Raw genomic sequence first — 25,167 nt, 5'->3', positions numbered from 1 at the left:
CTTAACGTTACACCTATCATTCTTCTTTCCATAGCTCGTTGCGTCGTCCTCAATTTAAGTAGAACCCTTTTCGTAAGCCTCCAGGTTTCTGCCCCGTACGTGAGTACTGGTAAGACACAGCTGTTATACACTTTTCTCTTGAGGGATAATGGCAACCTGCTGTTCATGATCTGCGAATGCCTGCCAAACGCACCCCAGCCCATTCTTATTCTTCTGATTATTTCACTCTCATGATCTGGATCAGCAGTCACTACCTGTCCTAAGTAGATGTATTCTCTTACCACTTCCAGTGCCTCGCTACCTATCGTAAACTGCTGTTCCCTTCCGAGACTGTTAAACATTACTTTAGTTTTCTGCAGATTCATTTTTAGTCCCACCCTTCTGCTCTGCCTCTCCAGATCAGTGAGCATGCATTGCAGTTGGTCCCCTGAGTTACTAAGCAAGGCAATATCATCCGATATAATTGAAGCTCAGCAAATTGCCCACAGAGAGAGGCTCTCTGGAACAAGGCCAGGTAGAGCAATACTAGAAGAGGTAGGATGGTGCCCAACCGAATCCGAAATTTCAGGTGAGGGCAAAATAGAACTAAAAGATAGCATAAGAGAGGTAATCAAGACGACTCCTTTCCCCAGAAATATGCACCCGGTGCACAACCTGGAAAGACGAAAGGCAAGGGCCAAAGCTCTCCAGCAAGATATAGAACACGACAGAGAACATGCGGCATTTGTAGATGCTGCGTGGGTCAGAGGAAAGAAAGCCTTTACGGCAGTAGTAGTAGATGCAGATGGTCTCACTCGGGACGCTATTACAATCATGACTAAAGACACGACAGTCGCGGAACAAGTAGCGATAGCATTGGCTTTAAGGAATAATAAGTGGACGAAGATTAACAGTGACTCTAAGATGGCTATCAGACACTTTACCAATGGCTTTGTAACCAAAAGGGCTGCCCAGCTGATCGGTGAGTTGGACAGCCAAGAGATCGAAATCCGCTGGTTTCCTGCGCACATGGGGTCTGTCGATCCTTCTCGGAAGAATTTAAACGAGATGGCTAACGCAGCTGCACGAGGACTTACTATCCGTGCACTACGCGACCAGGACCTTAATAATATACAGGAAGAGAACAGGGACCAATTACTAACATATAATGAAATCACGAGGCATTATTACATGAACAGAAGGGAATTCCCAGTGCCACACACTAAGCTCAATAGAGCTCAAGCGGTGACTCTGAGATTGTTGCAAACAAGAACTTATCCAAGTCCAAACTTTATTAACAAGATATATCCTGAAAGAGAGATACCAATCAATTGCGAGAAGTGTAATGGCATCATTACTCTGGATCACATGCTTTGGCAGTGTCCTGTGACTTTCACAGACTGTGACAAGGAGAGAGATTGGTGGCAGCGAGTCCTACACAGTGGAGGTCTTTTCGATCAAGTACAGACCGTCCAGAAGGCCCACGATACGGCGGTAAGGTTAAACCTTACTGTCCCGACGTCTTTTCGATCAAGTACAGGCCGTCCAGAAGGCCCACGATACGGCGGTAAGGTTAAACCTTACTGTCCCGACGTGGGAGCCGCCTGCGTCAACCTAAGGGTTGATCTTCAGGACATTAAAGTTCATCATACCATACCATACCGCCTCCTGCACGCTGATGGAGCCAGCGCCCGAGGCAGCGGTACATACTTGCCCCCTTAGAACTCCTTATTAGTTTTCCCGGATATTACGAAAACGCTTTTTGCCCAATATTGTCAGCCTATTGCGAAATATGAACACGCAGGAAACATCTGTGAGCAGCTTTGTCTGAAGTACGTGGCTTTTATTTCGTTGTTTTGAACAAAAGCACGAAAAAGTCATGGTCGTGCCCGAATGACTAAGCATTGATAGCGATATTAATGCATCAGGCAACTACTCGAAGTAAGCTTTGTCGGCCGAATAAACTGCAGCAAACATTCGCTTAATAATTTAACTAGCAAGCAAGGGTTCGTGGTTGCGCAGACAAACTTTATCCGAATCTCTCTCGATATTCGCGGAAACTCCATGTCACAACGCTGGTGAGATGAAAAGCGGCGAGCGCGCCCCTCAGCGTGTCTCTCAAACTTGATTACGCAACCCCCAACATAAGGCGTGCGCGCGCGAATCGACCAGTAATATCGGTACGCCTCGCATTTGCACCCAATGCAGTTTATAGGCAACAGGTTTGAAGAATATGAGAGGCGTACGACAGGCCTCCAAGCAGGAGAGAGCGCTGGCTAACGTTGCGCGCTTTCTGCGACCGTTGGCACGGGAGAGGGTGCGCCATGACATGTGTGTGTCGGGAATAGGGGACAGGCAGCTCCAGAGTGGCGTTGGCTTCAGATTTCAGTACATGGTGGACGGTGTCCCGAGTTCTGCCGGGCCTGCTCTTGGAGGATGTCGTCGTGCTGTTCGCCTAGGGTGTAAAGGACGTACGTCGATTGATCAAGGAGTTCCGTGCCGAGAATTCTGCGGTGCTACCGTTATCCGGCTCTCAAGGTGACACACCTCGTGGTTCTTCCCAACGGTGCCACTCTACCATGGTCAACGGAATACCATTACCTTGGTGTAACGCTTAGTGCGTCAGAAAGTGTTGTGGAGGTACGCGAGGACGACCTCAAACGGGCTGCTTAGAGAACACGCAATTTTCTTCGCCGACGATGAATGTAGGGTTGCAGCCGTCCACTGATGGTGCGAGAACGCTGCACGTGGAACGGCACACGTGGCCGGTCTCTCCGATGCTAACGCTGTTGTTTGCCGGTCGGCCTAAACGCGAGGATGAATGGAACGCAGTCAGCGCCAAGTTGGGAAGAGGGCTACAGGTTCGCCATGCGCGCGTCGTTGTCGAAGTGATTTACGGCGACATCGGCTGGTCTTCTTTCGAATATATAGAGACGCAGCCACTAATATTTTATTTCACGGTCCTCTAGGCTGAACGACGAGAGGCTGGGCCCATCGGTGTTCAGATACCTACATTTCAAGGATTTACAAACGTAGTGGTGTATAGAGGCCTCTATACTCTTGAGCGAAAGTTTGGATTCGTCAGTCATCCCGTGCAGGAAGACAGCGAACGCAAGTGGGCGAAGGCAGCGAGGGCTCGGGTTATGGAAGAGAATACAGCGCCATGGCAGTTCGCGATGCTCTTTAAACGAACGCCGAAATTATATAGGACGCAGGAAACAACCATTGCAGCAGAAAACTTGTACGTCGCTCCCGTTTGTGAGAAAAGCAAATGCTTGTGAGAAAACCGATGCTACGCCGGACGCGCCTGCAATAGCAGAGTCCACCACGAAGAAAAGGCTGCGTCAGTCGTGGAGGGTAGCGAGCGGGCGTCCATGAACTGAAGTTGAAACGAGCACTCAGTTGTGCTCCTTAAAATGTTGCAGAACATAGCGACTCTTCCTCTCCCCAATCACTATCTCTCTTTCTCTCTCATTCTCGATATTGACAATTAGGTCGTTTTATGTTTTCTTCCTGTTTTGTTTGCTTTTTATTCTTTGGTGACACTGTTATTTTATTCTTTTAATTTTTGTTGTCACGGCTACGGCGCCACACTATAGTGCCCGACCGTTGTAAAGAGTGAAGCCACATCAACGTCAGCCAACATCCGTAGGGTTTCCACCGGCTTCGTTACATATCCTTACGAGAAAACGCGCACTAAAAATAACTTTTAAAACGTGTTACACACCTTATTTTCACACCTATTGATTTTCAAAAGCCGATTGTCGACTGTTTGTGCTGACTAGGACGATTAAAAAATTCTCGCAGAAGCTCCTCCAGGGGTTGTCTGAGTGCGCGTAACTTTTATGCGAGTTGCTCATCTCCGCGAAGCGCGGTATCATTTTTAATGTTATTAAACTTGATCAGATCAGTAGGTACGACAGCGCTGCGGCACCACGAACTGCTTCGGACGTTGGCCTCGCGGGCCGTATCTTGAAAGCGATCTGCGATGGGGACAAAGTGCGCCGAGTACTGATAGCTTCGTGTTTGCTGTACTCTCGCCGCTTAGTTCGCGTTGAAGCGATACGCAGCATCAAGGTCAATTCGCTCGCTGCCGCTGCAGCGATTTTTGTCTTACGTCACAGACGGACGCACTCGTTTCTCTTCGCTGGGTAGGCATCGAAATGAGCACGCGTTTAAAACTTTCTACGTAGCCAAGCGGCAGCTGTATTCGGCAATTGCACGTTATATTGGCCCCTAACAATTAGGAGCGCGAAATAAAGCTAAGAACATTGGTTCAAAGTAGTCTCTATGTAATAGGTCGCACACGTTCTTACACATATCGGTGTAGCACGCAGGTGGGGTCAACGTCCTTCGTTTGAAAGCGTGATGCTACAGGACTATAAGCATAAAACAGTCAATGAAATTGTTTCTATCGCGGGCGTTTATTTGCAAGGACTGTAGCAGGAAAGTCAACCTCTAATAGCCATTCAGCCCCTGAGGTCAATGAAATAATATCTTACCGAGTTAGCTGGTAGTAATATTTGGGCGCATGGCACTGCGCACGGCACTCTCTCGCGTCACCCCTCGCATGAGGGAAGTAGGAGGAGCGTTGAATTGTTTAGATTTTTCGCCGCGCAACATTGTGGACCGGCCCACATTCTTATACCTCATTATCGTTTTAATCTAGCCATGAAATAGGCTGGAAGCACAAATACCCGATACAGGAAAAGCCAGAGTAACTAAGTGTACGCAACATGGCGTGGGTGGCTACGTCTGAGGGCCTTGCGTTTCAATGATACTGATTTATTGCTTCGAAAGACGTGTCACTGTCGAAGAGGCGTATGCCTTTTGCCCCATGTAACTTGAGCCAAACTTTAGAATTACACAAACCGGCCGTGGTGGCCTACCGGCTACGCATTGTGCTGCTAAGCACGAGGTCGCGGAATCGAATCCCGGTCGCGGCGGCCGCACTTCGATGGAGAGCGAAATTCAAAAACGGCCGTGTACCATGATGCATTGGGCTCACGTTAAAGAACCCCAGGTGGTCAAAATTAACCAGGGGTACCACACTACGGCCTGCCTCATAATCAGGTCGGGGCTCTCGCACGCGAAACCTCAGAATTTAATTTTCTTTCTACTTTATTAAAAATTATTCGAATGCCACGTAGCTGGACAAAATCAAGATAACGTTTGCTGTCACTCGGAGAGATTGCGTTCCGCCAAATTAGATAATTAGTCCTAATTATTCAATAACCTTCTCAAATATTATCATTAGATGAAATTGTAGACCAAACAAAAATTGTAGACCAACACGAAAAACTTCCGATCAAGCTTTTATTGCTCCAAACGTGGTGCGAAAAATTTATTTTCTAAGCATGAGGAAAGCCCGCGAATAAATGGGAAGCGCCGCGAGCTGCAAGGCGTGCAGCAAATGAAAGCCCCTGAGCGGCCCATCTAGTTATGAACTCGCGGGCAAGCGAGCGCGTTGAGAAGCTTAGCCAACGCGTCATAGATAGTAGGATGCCATTGCACTTCGATTCGTGATGTCATGCTACCTTGCCCGACTGCCATAGAATCAAATGGGGACCCTCCAGAGTAAACCCGGCGATCCTGACGTCACCGCTTTCGTCACGCCGGGCTTGGCAGTGGAAATTTCGGTCGAAGCAGCATGATACCGTAAAGCAGAGTACACCAGCCTGCTATCTCGGAGGTGCTGGATTAGCCCAGTGGGTTCCCGCTCGGCTTCTTAGCGTTGGGTCATACGTTTGAAACTCGTTACCGCAAACATTTTAAAGCGAAGCTTTCTTTGCCTCTTCCTTCGACTTTCCCACTGCTGCTGCTGCTGCAGCTGTGAGCTGCTGCTGTCGCGCACACCGCGTCGCGGGGTGGTTCAGAGCGTGTGCATAGACGACAGCACGAGTAAGAGAGAAAAGGCGACGGGAGAAACTCGTTTTCACCTCACCACGTCGAATGTGCACGATGCTCCCTGCAGCTCCCTGACCGTCGTCACATTACTCGCTTGACAGCTGTAATTATCCGTGCCTCCCCTCAGAAGCTTTGCAGAAACTGCAGCGCTTCCCTTTCTACTAACGTGCGAGGCCAGAGGGGACGCAGATTCAACTTCAGAGAGGAGAAGGAGAGGGAGAAGAGCCAGTTCCAATGTAAGAGAGGGGAGGTGACGTGAGAAGGCTATACTATACGACAGCGGTTGCGGGCAAACAGGATCAGCTTAAGTTCAAGATACGGTACAGTACGTTGCTGCTATTTCTGAAAAATAAACGCCATGATGATATGCCAAGCGGGCAACTTATGCAGGGCGTGCAGAAGCAGAGCGCAATAATTAAAGCGCACCGCAGGGTCCAGGAGACTCTACGAAAGCGGTCGACCGTCAAGTCAACACTTTCGTGGCCGCCACGTTAGCCCTGCGGCTATGGCGTTGCTAGAGGTCGTGGATTTGATCCCAATCACGGCAGCCGCATTTCGACAGAGGCGAAATGGAAAACGCACGTGCAAATAGATTTTGGGGCACGTTAAAGAACATCACGGTGTCAAAATTAATCCGGAGTCCACTTCTACAACTTGCCTCATAATCTGAGTGTGCTTTTGGAACGCACAGCCCCATAATCCAATTCAAGTTTAATGCTTCTGCCACAATGCCATGTGCGGAAATGACCACGCTCAACCCTCTCGGAAGTTATAAAATATGGCGCACAACACCTCAAGCAAACACCTCTCCCGGTGTGTTCTGTGACTACGCAGACAAAGAGCAGTGGTGCACGCAAGGTAACGTTTAACATGACCTCTCTACTCTCGTGTTAGCCTAAACGTTGAAAAAAATTAAGCTTTAGCCATCAACATCACCGCTAATTATTGTCAATCAAAGCATCCAGCACGGAAAGCTTCGCTTACACCGATTCCCACAGTGCGTGGGATCTGCATAATGTCTTTTCTTTCAATTGATTCTGTTTTATGTATTGAAATTTAGATTAATTTCTTTATAGCGATTACCGAGGCTAAGTTAGAACGCAGGCGAGAGCTTGCGCGGACAAGCAAGCAACGCGCGGATAACGCAGGCTTCCGGGATCGAGGGTCACGTGGAGTCGCGGCGAGGCCTCTCCCCTCACGCAACACCTTCGCGCCATCGCAGTAGCAAGCGTTCCCTTTCGCCCGCTCTGCTGCGTCGAGGCGCACACGTGACTTGGCGTCGTATCCAATGGGAATTTAGGTGCTGTTTCATTGCTACAGACGCCGGCTCTTCCGCTAAATGAACCGTTTGACGCTTTAGCATCGAAAATTTTGAGGTTAGATATAGATGTGTTATGAGCAGCCGCGAGTAAGAGTGAGTTTGGATTTACTAGGTTTCCTTCCGTGTCCTCTGAATGTGGCCATGCTGCAGTGTCTAATGAATAATTTCACCTCTGATGATACATATTTTGTCAAAAGAAGGAGATGGCTATAGTCCAGTCGGGTACGTATATGTGTGTGCGCAGTTTATGCAGGCATGTAGTGACCGCATTAGACGCAGAGACATTGCTTGACTGTGTTATGATATATTTTCCCTGGTATACATTGCGAGAACTACGGGCACTGTTTTAGTGTTTCCCAGCTATTCAAGAAAGGTGGGAAAACGCATACATCTGCATTAATTTCACACCCACTGGCAACAAGGTATACGCGCTAAATAAAGCGTCGGCTAGATACTTAGAATGATGAACCACTGCTCTTTCATCAATGAAACTTCGACTACACTCAGAGCTGCATGCGTTTACGATTTCCCGTAGTTTTATTAAGTGAATACAGTTTTGAGCTTTGACTTGTACAGAAGGAAAGGAAATAGTTTTTTTCTTGTAAGAGTGATGTCGGCGAAAGACTGTCGTGCCGCTTGCCTTCCGCTTGTCACGTGTCCTAAGCGTTTTCGCCGATCGTTAGCACTTGCGACAAGTTTAGCTTAGCCCTTCGCCTTATTTGACACACTATCTCTCTATTTTGTCGATTGGTTTGTTTGCCTGCTGGCTTCGCTCTTCTTTTGCGGCTAGGAAGAAGTCGCATTGCGTTACGGGCCTCATATGTCCTCGCCCATTCGCTTTAACTTGTGCTGCGCGTTTTGCCATTCTGTTCTCGCTTCAGGCTTCGAGTTTGTGCAAAGCCCCTGAAGCACTGTTAGAGTTTTTCTCTCGGTAAGGCTCCTTACTTTAAGGTTTAAGGTGTAAGGGTCCCCACTTGTGTCGTGGTGCTTTCTTCCTCCCTTTTCCTTTTCCTTCTCCCCTTACACTTCTTTTCTACTCTCCACGTGATTTGTAGTGGTGTTCCTTTAAAGTAACTATTGCTAGGCTGTTCCTCTTTGATGCGGTCTTTATATGTTTCGATAATAATAATAATAATAATAATAATAATAATAATAATATCGATTATTAGAATTAAGAAGAATAAGAAGAAGGATTGTATTTATGATTTTGATGATGATGATCGGAAAACTAAAAAGTGTTGCACACGAAGTGCATATTTTCCTGTCATGCGCGCTTATTTTAATCATTACAGAGATAATTTAATACGTATTCTGGGCTCATTCCACCGGGGACACTTTTTCCTGGAAAACTAGAGGTTTCAGCTTCTACCCGACTACGACCACCGCCACCAATCAATCCCTTTCAAAAGAGCCAAGGATGGCGGTATATTCCTATCCGTAACACTCTGGACAAAGAGTATTTCTGGAACAATTGTTGCCGGTTATGAACGGGTTATGAACTATAAAGTGTAACGAGGTTCGAGTTCTAACTTCAATTTTAAATCGCGCCATAATTAATAGCACGGCTTTCCTGTTCGTCCAAAGAAGTTGTTCCTGAAGGGGAACCGTAATGAGCTGGCTTTCAACAGGAGCGGTATTGTTTGAGCTGCTGGTGTTGTTGAAAACTGGTGCCAACGTCAGAATTTGTTTTTAGTGATTGTGCGTGCGCATAGCAAACTCGCCGGCTACAATTTCGAAAGCGGTATTACGTGCCGTAAGGTGATTGGCGAGGAACTAGTCAAAATCAATCAATTATGCATTTCGATTTATCGTGCAAGGGATGTTAGCCTCTTCCAGAAATCCAGCTGAAAGACTATGATTGCTTTATCTGTCCCACGTTATAACCTGTCTCTGAAGTTCAAATTTTAGGTGAAGAAACTAGCAGTGCTCTTCAAAACCAAACGCGACTTTTTCTTGGCCGCCAGTTGTGCAACACGTCAAACCTAGAGGTCACACGTCAGTACGTCATATTCGGCAAGGACAGCGATGACGACATCACGGATGGAGGTTTAAGGTAGGCGTACTGCGCCCCTACAGTGCGTTTCTTGTCACCCGAGAAAATGGGGCCTTCTGTCTATAAACTCGATGCCGTCTAGCCTGCTGTCTAGATTTGGCGACGTACCGAATCTGAGCTTTCGTGTTTGAACGCTAGGCTTAGGCGAGAGAAAGCGTGATTGTGACGTCATGTGTAGTCACCTTAAAAAAAGCTGACTCTAAGAACAATGCTCTGCGTGTGAAATTTCAAGCGAGGGTCAGTGTTCTAAGAAGCTCCATTCATTGAGATGCAAAAGTTTCAATTATCATACATGAGTATTTTAAAAGATGCCATGAGATGAGAGCAGGTAAACCTGTCAATCCAAAGTTCATACAAAGAGAAAGTAGGCAGATTGAAATTCATTCTTCTGTACCAGGAAGCGCCTGAATTTTTTCGTGACGAACACAAATATAACATTACTTATTAATGCAATGCAAATATTCTTATTTGGACAAAATACGTTTATCACACGCTAAACGCAAGTATGCAACCTATATAGACACATAGTCTTTCAGCGTTTTTCATGGTCCAGTATTAATAATTTCTCGTGTGCGTCACAGATGATGTAACTAGAGGACACGGAGTCCATATGTAATTACATATGGACTCCTTGTCCTCCGCATGGAATGAAAGGATTCCACAGAAAAGTACGAAGTTGTCTTTTGTTGGCGCGGCTGCACCATCATGCATAGCGGGCCATTGATATTTCATTTGTACACTTGCCTAACGCACTGTGATGTAAGGAAACCGGTGCCCTGCTCTTGTATTACCTTCATCCACGCCCCTTACAGACCCTTTTTTATCACCGCTTATACAACTGTATTATCAAGTGCCTCGTTTACTGTCGACCTACTCCATGCAATTCTGAAATATGTAACTTCCCATTTTAGCACGTGACTGAATTTCTGGTACTTAACCTGAACTTCGAACTCGTGATTTAGAAGCACACTCCCATCGGCTACAAATGAACGTGGCGTGCCCAGCGGGCCAGGTCTTCTCTACCGCCTTGGCCAAACTGCAAGCCCCGGTTTGTGACAACTGTGGCTCTGTTGAACGAGCGCATAATTCTAAACTGCAGAGCGTACAGTGGTGGAATGGCCATACAGGAGACAATTAAATATGGAAACAATCTCTCAGGACCCTCAGATATTGACACTCCCTATCAGCGCAACGTGAAGCGCTCGATTTGTTTTATTTTGTTTGACTGCCGTGAATCGCAAGCCTGTGAGTGAGTGAGTGAGTGAGTGAGTGAGTGAGTGAGTGAGTGAGGAAACTTTATTGCAGGTCCGGCGAGGACGCGAACTCGTCGCGCACCCGGCTAGTCCCACGTCGGGACCGGCAGGTCTAGCCCACCCGCCCGGTCGCGGGCACGCCGGACGGCAAGCCTGTCTCTAGAAAATCTAGCCTTCGTTCGGGCACTAATGCACATCAAAATTTCGGCAGACACACTTAAGACTGCTTACGTGTGCAATTGCGAAAGCTTTATAGTCGCTCTAGCATTATCTATGATCAGAGTTTGCTGATTATAGCAAACTCTGACCGACGATATCTGAAGAGCAAGTGACGGGCGGGAGGAAGCGCGCGCATATTATTGGATTGGATTGGATTGGATTGGATTTAGTGGCCTCGCCCTTTGTAACGGGTGGGCATCGCCTTGAAAAAGTACTGATGCCCTGGCCTTGGTAGGTAGCGATGAGGTACGTGCACACATACACTCGTAACGGGGCGCCATCTCCTGCTCATTGGCTGCGCCATCACGTGTCCAATGACGTACGCGCCAGGCACACCGGGTATCAGAACCACAGAACCCTGGCGTCTGGGAAGGGGGCTTGTCTCGCACACCAGTGGCGCGGGTTTGATTCCCGCACAAACCAAAATCTACCGCATGTTCTTTTCAAAGCCACTGATTTAGGTTGTTTTCAGGTACCTTTAGGAGAACTTCGACGTCACTCCGAGTTTCTTTTTTTTTTTTTTTTGACGTGTTTTTTTCTCTGCACCCTCTGAGATTTTTGGAACCATAGCTCGGTCACTGCGACGCAGGATTTTCGCGCAGTGGGGCATCTAATGCACTTGCACTATAAAAATTAAAAGTGAAATCAAGACCCATACGTTCGCACAAGGCGTACTCCAACGTGAAATCAAGATATCATGTAACGTGGTGGTTTTTTTTTCGTTTTTTTTCTGCCATCATTTATCTGTCGATTTCCTCTCCCCTCTCCTCCACAATGGCAGACAAGATTGTATAATCAAATATGTCTACACCGGCAAACCACCCTGCTTTTACATAAAGAGCTGTCTTCCTCTCCCTATTTTGTTGAAATTTCTCGCACCCGAATGACCCATGTAAAATTTATATATTTTCACTCCAACCTTACTTTTTGCATTTGCACGGCGGGAACCAAGTGAATTTTTAAGTCCTACCAAACAGTGTCTCCAAAACGTGATGCTGCTATTTTTGTTTTCGTTCTTGCTTTTCAGCGTCAGGTATCCGCTGAATCACAGAGTTCGGATCTACCATACTTCAAGTGGTTCCAAACTGCCAAAGAAAGAAAAAAGTGTGCAAGAAAGCATACAGTGGCTCTCGGACGGGTTTGCCAGCGACGGTGGCTGTAATGAATAAATGTTTCAGAACAGCCACTTGTTCTTGGTGTTCAAAGTTGTCGTTACGAGCGGGTGAACGAACGCCGTTTTATGTCTATAGACCCATGATTACTTTCATTTCCTTACAGTAGTGTTACATATTCGCCCGCTATGGTCAATAATGTATTGGTGTGATGAAGTCAAGGTAAGCGTTGCCTAAAATGAAAAATAAATATTGATGAAGAATTGTTCGAAATTGCAAACAACACAATTGAGAATTAAGCGAAGGAACCGCTTCTACAAACTTTTGAGCCGCATAGGACACAATGCTATGCCAGTGTCCATAAAAGGATGATGCCTGGAGAAAAAGACGAACTTAGAAAAAACTTGACGAACTGGTGAAAACGGTGCTTTTAGGGTATATTTTGTCTTTCGGTCGCAGGGCAAGGAATTATCTATGGTTGCAGCAGCTAGAATAAAATGGCACAGCTACGGTAAGGGTGTTATAGCCGAGCCCTGTATGAAGAAAATATAAAAGTTCAAAGTATGCATACTAGCCTTTTGGCGTTGAAAGCTACAGTCATGTACATCTCAGCTTTCAGGCATTTGATTGGTTGCGATCCCAATCGGAACACAATGTAAAGACCTTGTACCACTGTAACTTATTGTATAAAAACCTTATACCACCCAAATTTATTTACGTTGTGGCTCCCAAGCGTAAGCCCTGCTCACATGAAAACGCTGAACAAAAGCCTCGTTGGTAACCATTATGTGCAGTGTCCCTCACCGAGAAAACCTAGGAGCTGCAGATGGAAGGCGCACGAATCCTACTGGACATGGGGCTTTGAGAAGCAAGCTTCAAGCTCATGCGTTAAAAGTGTACATTATGCCACAAATTACTTCAGTGTAAAATGTTCTTTAGTGCCACGATTACAGAAAACAATTTCTTAGCAGAGAAACAGACGTAAATTGTGGGTAAGATTGTTACAGCCACTACAACTATACGCCTCCACCGCTCATTACCTGCAGAAAAAAAATGTTCTTTCCTTTTTTAGGTGTTCGTGAAGTGTCTTTCAATCTGTGAAGTTTCGGAAAAGCGTCTAGGGACAGTGGGAGACGTTTTGGTACTCTTCACACGTAAGACTGTGCGAAGTTGATAAGCATTATCTATTCACCATTTATTTTATTCAATCATTTTTATTGAGTTAGAGCTCCCCAAGTTCCTGTTTGGTTGCTAACTGTTATTAACCAAAATGTTTCACTTCACTAATTATTATGTACCCTTCATTCGTTCAACAATTTTTAGTTGTTGATATGTGGGCGAGATATTGTGCTCCGATCTGTAAGCGCGACTGACGAGGGCGTAGAAAGAAACAGATACGAAGAGACACAGAGTCGCTGTTTCTGTGTATCTGTTTCTACGTCATCGTCGTCAGTCGTTTTCAAGGCCGATTCCTTTTCAAGGCCGATTCGTCGCCTTTTCAAGGGGGGTTCTTGTGCACTTTCCAACATTCTGCTCCAAGCTTAAATTTATTCTATAACATATTTAATAGCTCGAGCCGCTTCTCGATGCCTTTTTCATTAGAGTAGCGAGCCATCCGGTTGACCAGCCGTGATTGCCGTCGAATTATAATATAATGTAGTAGAAGTGCGATTCTCTGTCCTGTTTGCGCAGGAACCCACCTAGCACAATCATTCGATCATGGGAGGGTATTAGTGTATATTAAACAGCTGAGTGCGTATTCTAAGCGCTGTAATCATAAGGTAGTGTGGAGCATTGCGGAATTCGGTTACACAAGATATTTGTCCATATAAATCCGCCGTATCTTTGTAAGAGTACAGATTGGATTGTTGCCGCATACGTCCGACGTGGTTCGAGTGCATTAATTAGCGCCACATGTCGTGAGTTAGACCATCGATCGTGGTCCCCCCAAAGGTTGTGGGTTCGACTCCCACCATTGGTCGTTCGTGCGATTCCCTATGAATTTTGGTGCCGTAGCACCGGACATCGGATTTTTTCGTCCCAGGAGCCGTCTAAGGATTCCGTCCTAATAAATATACAAATGCAGCTCTAAGCTAAGCAACAACCACCAGAAGCCATGTTCAAGATAGTAAAACGCTCGGCTTGCTTGTGGGAGACATCAACTTCGAAGGTAGATGTTGCCGAGATTGGTGGCCCGGGTTGATGGACATCATATGGCACAAGCAATCGTCGGTAAGCCTGCGTATACCCTGCGCGATTGTCCCTGATCTCGGTGGGGATGGCCGTTAAATTAACGTGGGCGCCTTATGAGTTCCCATTTTGCGAACATATGTCGTCGGACGGTGGGGTTGGTGTGACCGACATCTGCGACTCGAGTGGGTATGTAGTCAAGTAACCAGGAAAATCCGTTCTGGAGCCCTATGACTGTCGAAAGGGAACAATATCGCCATCCTACTTCGAAAACAACCTAAGCAGTTATTAATATCCATGTGAAGGTTACCGCTACCTTGGCGTTATCATCGCTAACAAACTAAATTGGTCGAACCACGTTCTACAAATAACAGCCTGAAGACTAAATATAATGCCTGAAGATTAATTATAAAAAAAGATCCCTATCCTTGTCTCCTCCATCGATTCGTAAACTAGCATATGAAATTTTCATCCGTAACAAATTAGAATATGCGTCTGCATACTTGATTGACACTGAAAATCGTGCCTCCCGTTTTATCTTATCGAAATAGGACAACACTATCAGCGTTACTAACTTAGTTATCTTATTGGTCTATCCCTTTTAGCATCAAGACGTATAATTTCGCAACTCTGCATATTCCATAAATTGTACTATAGCTTTCCTGACCTTCGTTCCTCGCTTTTATTTCCACCCGTGCGCTCATCACATCGTCTATTCAATTCTTTATGTATCCGACACCATCATGGTTCTACAAACGCTTTCAACAAATCCTTCCTTCCCGTTGCAATAGAACTTGCTTGAACTCGCTCCCGGAATCCGTTGTTGTAGAGCGAAACCGTTGGAAATTTCGGGTTACTAACCACCCATATTCGCCACTAATTATGCAAAAACCTTTTCTTTTTAGTGTCTTTTCAGTTGTTGCTTTTTTTGCTTGGTACATGACCATTCCTTCGATGTGTGTATTATTGTTTTGCCCCCCCCTTCCTTATGTAATACCCTACATGGGGCCCTTAAGGGAATAATAAGTGATGATGATGATGATGATGAAGGTTATTTACTTGCGCTCTTATAATCTTGTCATATGAACTTGTTACCCAGTTAACATCTTAAGCACCGAAAAAGGTGGGATGTATCGGCGACGCAGACGCAAGTGAACCTTTTTTGTGTACTCTGTTCGGATGTTTGACTTTCTCGCGACTTTTACATTCGTTTTCCGCGCATGACTCTCGCGACTCCCGCATCTGGCAGTATTTGTGAGTAGAGGATGGCAGTTTCTATGGAGACGGCGAGTTTTATTTATTTATTTATTTATTGAGCGTACCCCCAGGGACATTGCGGAAATAAAGAGGGAAGTGGTTACAAGCCAAACGGAAAATTCAACAAAACAAGACAATATATATACAAAAGAAAATAACGAATGGCACCTAGATATACAAAGTTGGCCTGCATTCGTGATTACAGGTTGAACAATGTGAAGAAAAAGGTTCTTAGTTACACACTGTTAGCTATGACGTTCTTGAATAAGTGGGATTTTCCGATGGTGGCCGCTAGAACATGACTGCAAGAAAGCGTTCGATCTGGATGATGGAATGCCGACCTTATGAACATGATCTAGTCTGGGCGATACATACGGAGGCGGGGAAATAAGTTTGTTGCGTAACAGCGGGTGATTAAATAACTTATAAAGAAGATACAGACGGAACACTTTGCGCTCTTCGCAAAATCAGACTCGCGGTTCTCGTTATAGTTCAAAACAATGAAACCACTAGAGTTAATTTGAAACATTTCCTGTGAGTTACTTTCTTGATCGTTTCTTTCGCTGCATTAGAAATATCCTATGCCACAAACGAGCCTGGCTCCATGTGTTCCCTGCCCTTTCTCGACAATACTTGAGAGCCTCTCTGGCTTAACTCGAATGCTGTTGTGCAGTACAATTAGCTTTGAGTGTTATCGCTTTTGGAAGCATTGGCTTGGTGAATATCTTGGAATTATTCCCAGTGGTCTCCCGATTTTCACTACAGCCAATGCATCCCTCATTTGGTTGTTCATACTTTGATCCTGCTTGTTCTTGTCCTCAGGCAGCAAGCTCGAGCCTGGAAGAGCAAAGCACTGTCCTTTGTGTTATCGAACAAATTATCTTAGTAAACTCCATAAACTTTTGCTGAGAAATGAGAAATAATGAAGAAACAATTTACCGCTGCTCAATTGCTTTTTTATTTATATAAGCATACAACAATGCCCTGTGGAAGTATATATGCGGCAACAAAATTCCAAGGTTAGAGATTTGAGAGAGAATTGTAGGTCTTAAATGTTTACAAAATTCTTTTTGAAATATTTTTTGGATGTCGCTAAATATTAATTTCGACACACCTTTTACTCTGTTTGGCAAGTCTATTTGAGCCGTCCATTTGCTTTTTACACGACGTTTTTGATCGACATGTCGCGATTATAGCGAACTAGTTCACTATTCTCGTCAAACAAGTGCGGCATCAAACAAGTGCGGTCACCGAAGATAACGCCCGCCTGCAGCTAAGGTCTCTTTTGTACAGTGATCACAGTAAATTGCAGAAGACTAGGATGCTCTTTCAAGGGCAGCCACAACGGTGCAAAACAAAATCATCAACGGCTAACAAGCAGACATATGTAACATTTCATTAAAACTGAACTTTTAAAGTGCTGAAAAAATCTGAAAGGCACTGCATGCTGTTTTGAGTGCAAAAGATATCACCTATGCACATTAGCTAAATGAAACTAGCAATTTCAAGGTTACGAAATTTATTACTGCGTGACTCGTTTCAATGTTCCTGTGTGAAATTACAAAGTTTGTCCGAAGATCATCGTGAACTTTACTTTTGCGTGTGTTGTTTTGGTTGAATGCGTATAACTTATTTAAAAAAGTCCTTAGCTAAGATACCTTGACCGTCAGTTGGCCTTTGTTCTGTGCTTACAGAATAGTTTCTGCGTTGCGCTATCCCATGTGACTCTCAAGACAGCTGTGTCACTTGCAGCGTTGTCACAGAGTAGTGCGTAATTATTATATTCTGCATCTTTTCAATGTTTGTTGTTCTGAGAATACGAATCTTGCTTTTTTTTTTCTCAGAGCACTTGCCTTCACTAGGAGGTCGCATTTTAAATTATGGTTGGCTGCCACTGTTCACATGACATTCTGCCATTCTCACTGCTAAAGCAAAACGTTGGATGAAGCGATTCATAGCCGTCATGGAATATGAGCTTACAGTAATCTACGGTTAATTTGGCTGCAGAGACAAAGCGATGACGTTAAACTTGAGGCAAGAAACAACGCTAAAACAAGTTCCATTTTGTTCGTTGAATAGTGAGGTATCACATTTAAACTGTACATACGCCAGTACAGCTTAAGGCTGTTAATAACCAACGTGCTGTTATATCGATATTCTAATTTATGTAGTCGTTTGTGCTACCTACATCAGGTGATCAATGTTCTCTTAAATTGAGAGGCGGCTAGGAGCAACGCAACGTGTGCTAACATGGTTCCACACTCTATCAAAACAATGACAGACAGGTTGACAAAGCTGCTGCTTGAGCGCGATCTGCGCCTAAAAGGTAAATGCGATGCATCTTATAACCTTAATTACGTAAAATTCTTAATGTGTATTTTTGGCATGTATGAAAGTGAGCTAGGCTTACATTTATTGGTGGGGAATTTCCGGCTTTTGAAATTTGTTATAAGTATGAACTTTAGCTTGCGAAATTGCAGTGTTTGAATGCTGTCAGCGTCAGGAAAGAAAGTGTTAGGTTGCGCTATTTGTAAGTAAGGTAAATGCATTTTCCTTATGAAATTTGCTATATGTAATGTGAATTTGACATTAAAAGAATGGTCATAAGGTTGTTTGTCACTGTTTGTGCTGTCCACAGAGTACTTAGGTTTTTTTAGGATTATACCAGCAAAAAAATTATCTCGTTTTTGTACCAAGAAGTGATAGCTTTTCACTCGGTAATTAATTATACTATGGAGCCTCAATTACTCCATTAATTATGCAGAAATAATTTTAATCATTATATTAGCTTTTAGTATGACAGCTGCAAATATACAAAACGTGTAGAGTGCTTGTGGACGTGAAACAGAAGTCTATTCATGTAACTAATACACGATGCGGTGGTCTCATGGTGACACAATTGAGCGAGAGAGAGAGAAACTAAGAGGCAAAGGTAGGAAGTTAACCAAGAACGTGCCCGGTTGGCTACCCTAGACATGGGGAGGGGGAAAAAGAAACAGGTGACGTATACACACTCACTATGGTCATGCTACGAAAACAAAAATCATTTAACACTCGATAGCCTAACAGGAGAGAGAGTGCTGCTGCAATTGAGAAGGAATCGCTCTATTGGAAGAGTCAATTTGATGGCTTTTATTGACAAGGTCGTTACATCAGTCAACTACTGCGTAGAGCCAACTGTCTCGTTCTTGAGTTGTTCGGGACACCGCATGAATTCCAACGATGGTTTCTTCGATATGAATAGTCTCCGACTTCACGTACAATATTGTTACACTTGGAGCACATTTGAAACTAGCTGCATAAAATGTTCAGTAATTATTTGTGCTGGTCAAGGAATGGAGGCTCCAAAACCTAACTTTGAGGTTGCCAACCTAAAAAAGCACAAAAGTGGGGCACTCATTTTTTTTGTGTCGGTACTCCCTCAATGAATTTCTCCTAGGTGCATGGACTGATATTAAAAGAGAGTAATAATTTTGACGGAAAATTTGTTTTACACTGTTGATGTGTTATTTTAAGTCGTGCGGAACAACACTAGGAATCATTGAGTCCGCCAATCCCTGTGTAAGCAGCTGTATCTTTCGCTGAGGTGGCACGAAGAAGGAAGTTCCGTAGCTGTAGTCTGATCGACCAACTTTCTGCATGGGAGTCCCAGTTGTACATATAAGGTTGCGACAAAATATTTCAGGGTGAAAACCAAGCCTATGCGGTTAGCAGAAACGTTGGGACTCCCAATAAAAACTGGGCTCTAGGGCCCACAACGAGCTCTTTGTGCTAGGGAAGCCACAGTTATGTTGTAATTCTAATTGGTAACTTTTGACAACACCACAAACCAGTTTTGTGTCAGTTTGGTATCTATTTTATACAGAATACATTGTTTATCTGGCATTATCCTAATTTAAATAGTACATTAAGTAACTCCCTGCTTTATTGCTCACAGCGTCATAATTAGAGTGCGCTTGTCACTGAGGCCACTACACAAGCGGCTCTTAAGATTTGCATACCTTGCGATTATACGGTGCCCTTTTTCAGGTGTATGCATTGTAATGCAGTGTTAAATGGCATACAGGGAGTGTTTATGCAAATATCGATGTCTTTTCAGCAAAACACTCATTTTTTATGAAACTGGGTTAGGGTTGGAGGAAACTGCAGAATGTTAGGTTCTGTCACGAGCACAATAATACCGTGCAAATGGATTAAACTGTTAGTCTAGAGAAGGCTGCAGGCAAATTATTACGAGGTGCTGGGGCTCGTAATGAGCCAAGAATTCACAAATTCAGTAAATTGTGAATGCAGATTGGCGAGACTGTGAAATTCATTGCACATTTATTGATCATTGATACGGAAACTGAGAAGAATATTACCCGAAGACTTTGGTATACAGAAGCTATCTCAATGTGGGTAAACGCTTTAGAAGGATCCACTTATACACGTGACGTTTTTTGTACAGATGATTTTGACCGTGAAAGCATGTCTGATCAACAAATGTTCTCTCTAGACTGTAACGCGAACGACATACCTTCACCTGAAGACCAAAGAAGTATTAAAAGGAAGTTCATGACATTCAGTAGATCTATAAAATGTCACGCAGGGATGCTCTGAAGGGTGAATTGGGTGCGGAAATAGAGTACCTTGATGTTGACCATTGTGGTATTGAGCTGTGAGGTATGTGGCATATATTGATCTATACGTGAGTTGGTCGATTTGTGCACTGGACTACGTATGCGGGTGTAACCTAAAGTACCAGCACATTGAGTTACATTTTCTTTGGAGACAAAGCTAAACAAAAGCTGAAGAATACAAATCCATAGAAAAAAATACACTTCACTACTAAGCTTTTCACGCTTAGTTATTAGTGGGGTTAATGTTGGTAGCTAGTGTGTTTCCTTGAGATAACCATGACTCTGAATGTTTTCGAGGTGAAATTAAAGTAAAACCACGATCTGATTATGAGGCACGCCGTAGTGGGGGAATCCGGAAATTTGGACCATCTGGGGTTCTTTAAGGTGCACCTGAATCTATGCACAGGATTGTTTTCGGATTTTGCACCCATCGAAATGGCGCCACCATGGACGGGATTCAATAAGGCGACCTCGTGCTTAACAGCCCAATATCATAGTCGCTAAGCAACCCCGGCGGGCATGATATCGAAGTACGAGTGTTATTACAGATATTTTCAAGGCAGGGCGTTGAGGGAAAATTACTGTGCATTCACTGGAATTTGCACTCCCGTTTGCTTACGATTCTGAGGGTTCGATCATGAAACCACGTGTGTACGTTGACGATCTTCTCCGGCATATATTTTGCAGAGACCATGTCACTGCAAGTGCAATTTCTCATAAATTCAATGTCCTAGTTCTTACAATGAGCCACATTACATATTAAATTCCTTCTCTTTCAGAGAATTTAACAGAGAAGCATACTATTTCACATTGAATTCCAGTGACTACAATGCTGTATCTCATTATTTAGCTGAATCTGTGGCAAGCAGCGTACATAACAAGTTCCAGGAACGGATGCGATACACCTACGTAGAGTGTTGCACAGACGTAGTATAAGAATACCCTTCTAGTAGTTGGAGTGCACATTTAGCAAAGAAGTCAGTGACGCTCTTGCGCGTGAGACACTTGAAGTGTATTTTCAAAGAGAAAGAAGCTTTATTAATAATAACAAAAAGAAATAAAGAAAGAAAGCGAGCAGAATATCAGATTCATCAATAAAAAACGCGGCTAGTCATCGCCGTGTCCCTGAGTAGTTGCGTCTTCCGAGCGGCAACATCAGGTCTGCAAAAAAAAAAAAAAAAAAAAAAACGCACTTACACCGTTGCATATATAAGGTTTGGTTGAACTTCCTAAATGTGTAAACAAATTTTGTAACATATAATATACTCTCCCTCCACTTTGACAGAGAAAGGTGAACAGATAGCTTAAGAGCCTGACGGGTTTTGGAATCAGCTTACCCAAGTTGGTACTAGTGCAGCAACGTCAAACCGGTTTTGCGGAAAAACCGGTTATGCGGTTATTCGATTCGCCGGTTATTCGAATTTGAAAACCGGATAACCGGAGTGACCGGTTATTCGGTTGGTTATCCGGTTATTAGTAACCGGATATCCGGATAGCCGGATATTCGAATACCCTGGTATTTGTGCATCTGTACGTCTGCACAAATTACCTTTTCCTCTCTTCTGTTAGTCTCTTGCGGTTATTTTTGCAGCCGCTCGCGCGAGCCCGATTTCCTGTCTCGTTCCTTACCTTTCGTTCTTTAATTTTATCTTTCCGAATTGGCTGTTCTCTCTAAAATAGTACCACAGGTTGTCCTCCTGAACTTATTCCAAGCACCAGCTATATTATTCTAGGCGTAAGTCAATTTAATCACAGCGCCATATAATATATTCTACGCGCCATGTATTTTAATCCTAACGCCAGTGAATTAATTCAAAGATGCTTTTGCGGAAGTGTTATATCAGTTCAAAATAATAGCGAAATATCGTAATTTTCCGCCGACCAAGCAAAACTGAAGGGCTTTCTTGTAGAGCATTCTCGTCGAACTAATGAAATGCCTTTCCCGCGCGATATATCATGGCAATGTCGCAGTGATATGAACATTAAATTACTGCCGTCAACAGGCTCATGCAAAACGTAGCTTTTTGATGGCTTTGCTGACTTGCATTGAAACAAAGGGGAATCCAGTAACAAACTGGTGATTCCCAAGTTGATAAAAACAGCTGAAAAGAGCGTCACGTGAGCTCTCATCATTTTGCTTTGTTTTTTACAAGGCCCGTTGTTTGGGCCTTGTTTGGGTATCACCGGTGTATCACGCCGTGTTTGGGTATCAAATTGAACGAGCTTGTACAAAGTTTGCGATTATAACCAAGTAACGCATCTGAGATGACATGGAAGAGGGTGTTATAGGATCTCACGTAATATTGGCCGGCATATTCCTGATTGTCATCCATATTGACATAGATATCAAACGATAGGGCTTCGAAGCAGCTCTGTAATAGTATCCAGAAGAGGGTTATAGCGGCGAAAAAACACAACACACAGCAAGCGAGACGGGACAGGCGCATCCCGTCTCGCTTGCTGTGTGTTGTGTTTTTTCGGCGCTATAACCCTCTTCTGGAAACATGCACCAACTAGCCCCCCAACAAGTATTACTCTGTAATAGTACCCGCGAAGGGTACGCTAGACCACGTGGTGAAGGATGTCACGTGACCTTGCGTAAGTTTGGGATGCCCACATGCTATTCACAAACACAGTGAGATGAGTGTCAAATGAACGGGAACCGCGAATACTATGCGATGCTACGCACGTAGCGAACGTCAAATCACGTGATAGACGCTGTCCTGTGACCTCACGTATATTCGCTGGCCCTTGCGTGATTCCGAATCACACTGATGTGGATATAAAACGATCAGTCTTCGAACAAGGTTAGCGATGGCACGCTCCTCGCGTACGTAATACTTTGTGAAAAATAGTCACGTGACATCACGTGACTTTAGCTAGACTATGGGCAATTACCAACCACGCCGACATGGATATCAAATGAATGGGAATCGCGAAAGCTATGCGGGGATACCCACGTAGCGAAATTCAAATCACGTGGTAAAGGGTCTCACGTGATCTCACATACCTTTCGCAAGCCCGTGCATGGTCCCAAACCATACTGACATGGATATTAAACGATCGGTCTTTGAACAAGGTCTGCGATGGTATGTATTTCGCACACTTCAGACCACGTGGACGAGAGTCACGTGACATCATGTAAGTTTAGCCAGAACATGGGTAATTACAAACCATGCCGACATGGATATCGAACGAACGGGGAAATCAAAAGCTATGCGCTGGTGTACACGTAGCTAACGTCAAATCACGTGGTAAAGGGTGTCACGTGACCTCACCTATCTTTCGCCGGACAATGCGTGATTCCCAGCCATACTGACATGGATGTCAAACCATCGGGCTTTGAACAAGGTCTGCGATGGTACGCACTTCGCGTACTTCAGACCACGTGGAAAGGAGTCACGTGACATCACGTAACTTTAGCCAGACCAGGAGTAATTGCCATCCATGCCGACATGGATATCGAACGAACGGGGAAATCAAAAGCTGTGCGATGGTGTACACGTAGCTAACGTCAAATCACGTGGTAAAGGGTGTCACGTGACCTCACCTACCTTTTGCTAGTCCATGCGTGATTCCCAACCATACTGAGATGGATATCAAACGATCGGTCTTTGAACAAGGTCTGCGATGGTATGTATTTCGCAAACTTCAGACCACGTGGACAAGAGTCACGTGACATCATGTAAGTTTAGCCAGAACATGGGTAATTACCAACCATGCCGACATGGATATCAAACGAGCGGGATTCGCAAAAACTATGCGATGGTACTCAAGAGCCGAGCGTCAAATCACGTGGGAAAGGGCGTCACGTGACCTCACGTATCCTTCGCCAGCCCATGCGCGCTTCCGAACAATACTGACATGGATATCAAACGATCGGCTTCGAACAAGGTGTGCGACTGTGGGCATTTCGCGCACTGCAGACCACGTGGAGGAGAGTTACCGGACATCACGTAACCTTACCGAGACCATGAGTAATTGCCAACCATGCCGACATGGATTTCGAACGAACGGGAATCACAAAAGCTATGGGGTGGTACCTAATTGCTTGCAAATACCGGTTAAACCAGCTATCCGGTTTGACGGATATCGGGAAGCGAATCCGGTGTCGAAAACCGGTTATACGGTTATGCGGATTTCAAGACACCGATAATCAGGACAACGGGTTTCAGACGGAAGCAATTAATTTAAGTTGCAACTCTTTTCAAACAACAAAAGAACGAAAAAGATTGCTTTTGGAACTCGAGAATGGCGCGAAGCTGCTTTATTTTCTTGTCTGTCCGTCGTCTGCTCCCATCGGACGTAAAAGAGAGGCTTCTCAATCTGGCTTCTTGTTAACGAATCTCTTTAGCAAGTGGTGCACTAAATTCGGTTGAACCATGTATAACAGCTTGGAGAAAAGGAGGAAGAGCGCTGGAGAAATAGCACTGCGTCTTTATGGTGGCAAAGGAGTAAATGCGCCGACCGAGCGTAATGCACAGCTTCTCCGCATCATGACGAAAAAAATGGCGCTGCAGTCAGTGGAATGGCTCTCCTGCACGCGTCGTCGTCCGTACGTAGGGAAGAGTGTCTGTACGCAGGAAATTCAAATGCCTGTTTGAGGATATCGCTGATATGCTTAAAATACCATTATGTCAAGCTCAAGCAAAGCTTTATGGGTACTTGTGATATTTTCAGAAAACACGACGTGCTGAAACATTTTTTTCAGCTTCTATGCAAAAACCTGACAGCTTTAGAAGCTTTGAACGAGTGCGGAGTTATTTTTGAGTTTTAGACTGTGAACTACTGAGATGTTTTTAATAGATTTCCTGCAGCCAATTTTCGTTATATCAAATAAATAAAGTTCAACGTCCAGAATCACATGAGATAGCTATGAGAGACACCATCGCGGGGCATTGCGGAGTACCCTGATTGTCGTTAGCATCGGCGTCAACCTAAGTACACGAGCGTTTTGTATTCCGACCCGTTCAAGACGCGACCGCTTTGGCAAATAAATGAATCCACGACCTCATCACCAGCAACACAGCCCTAACCACTCAACCATCACGGCGGGTAAGAATTCCGGTTGGAGCAAGGATATGCCACTTGGTGCTGAATTTACAACTCCCGTTGTTATTAAGCCTTGCTGTCGTCCCCTTTTTTTAAGAGTAGTAATGTATCCTTATATTTGTTTACGTTGTAGCTCGCAATATTTCAGGAACAAGCGAACTTACCTTTCCTCCGAGTTATGGGGTGCAGCCGTCAGTTCCTTGCA

The 25,167-nt window shown here is 44.6% G+C and overlaps 2 protein-coding genes across 5 annotated transcripts in view; one reads left to right on the top strand and one right to left on the bottom strand.

Annotated features, from left to right (window-relative positions):
- Positions 1–25,167, top strand: part of LOC126518982 (E3 SUMO-protein ligase ZBED1-like) — a 33,335-nt gene that overhangs the window by 4,579 nt on the left and 3,589 nt on the right. Inside the window, exon 2 of the mRNA XM_072284642.1 lies at positions 9,172–9,260. Within this exon, the coding sequence (XP_072140743.1) occupies positions 9,172–9,260 (89 nt within the window). The remainder of the gene's footprint in view (positions 1–9,171; positions 9,261–25,167) is intronic.
- The window catches only part of LOC129380054 (uncharacterized), a 59,768-nt gene continuing 55,522 nt past the window's right edge, over positions 20,922–25,167 (bottom strand). For all 4 annotated transcript variants that reach the window (XR_011890756.1, XR_011890757.1, XM_072285111.1 and 1 more), the window contains one exon: positions 20,922–21,071. The gene's annotated coding sequence lies outside the window, so the exon portion shown is untranslated. The remainder of the gene's footprint in view (positions 21,072–25,167) is intronic.

Source organism: Dermacentor andersoni, chromosome 10, assembly GCF_023375885.2.
Source record: "Dermacentor andersoni chromosome 10, qqDerAnde1_hic_scaffold, whole genome shotgun sequence".
Classification (NCBI taxonomy): Eukaryota; Metazoa; Arthropoda; class Arachnida; order Ixodida; family Ixodidae; genus Dermacentor; species Dermacentor andersoni.
The sequence above is the reverse complement of the archived record's forward strand: the minus strand, read 5'-3'. Positions and strand labels throughout refer to the sequence as shown.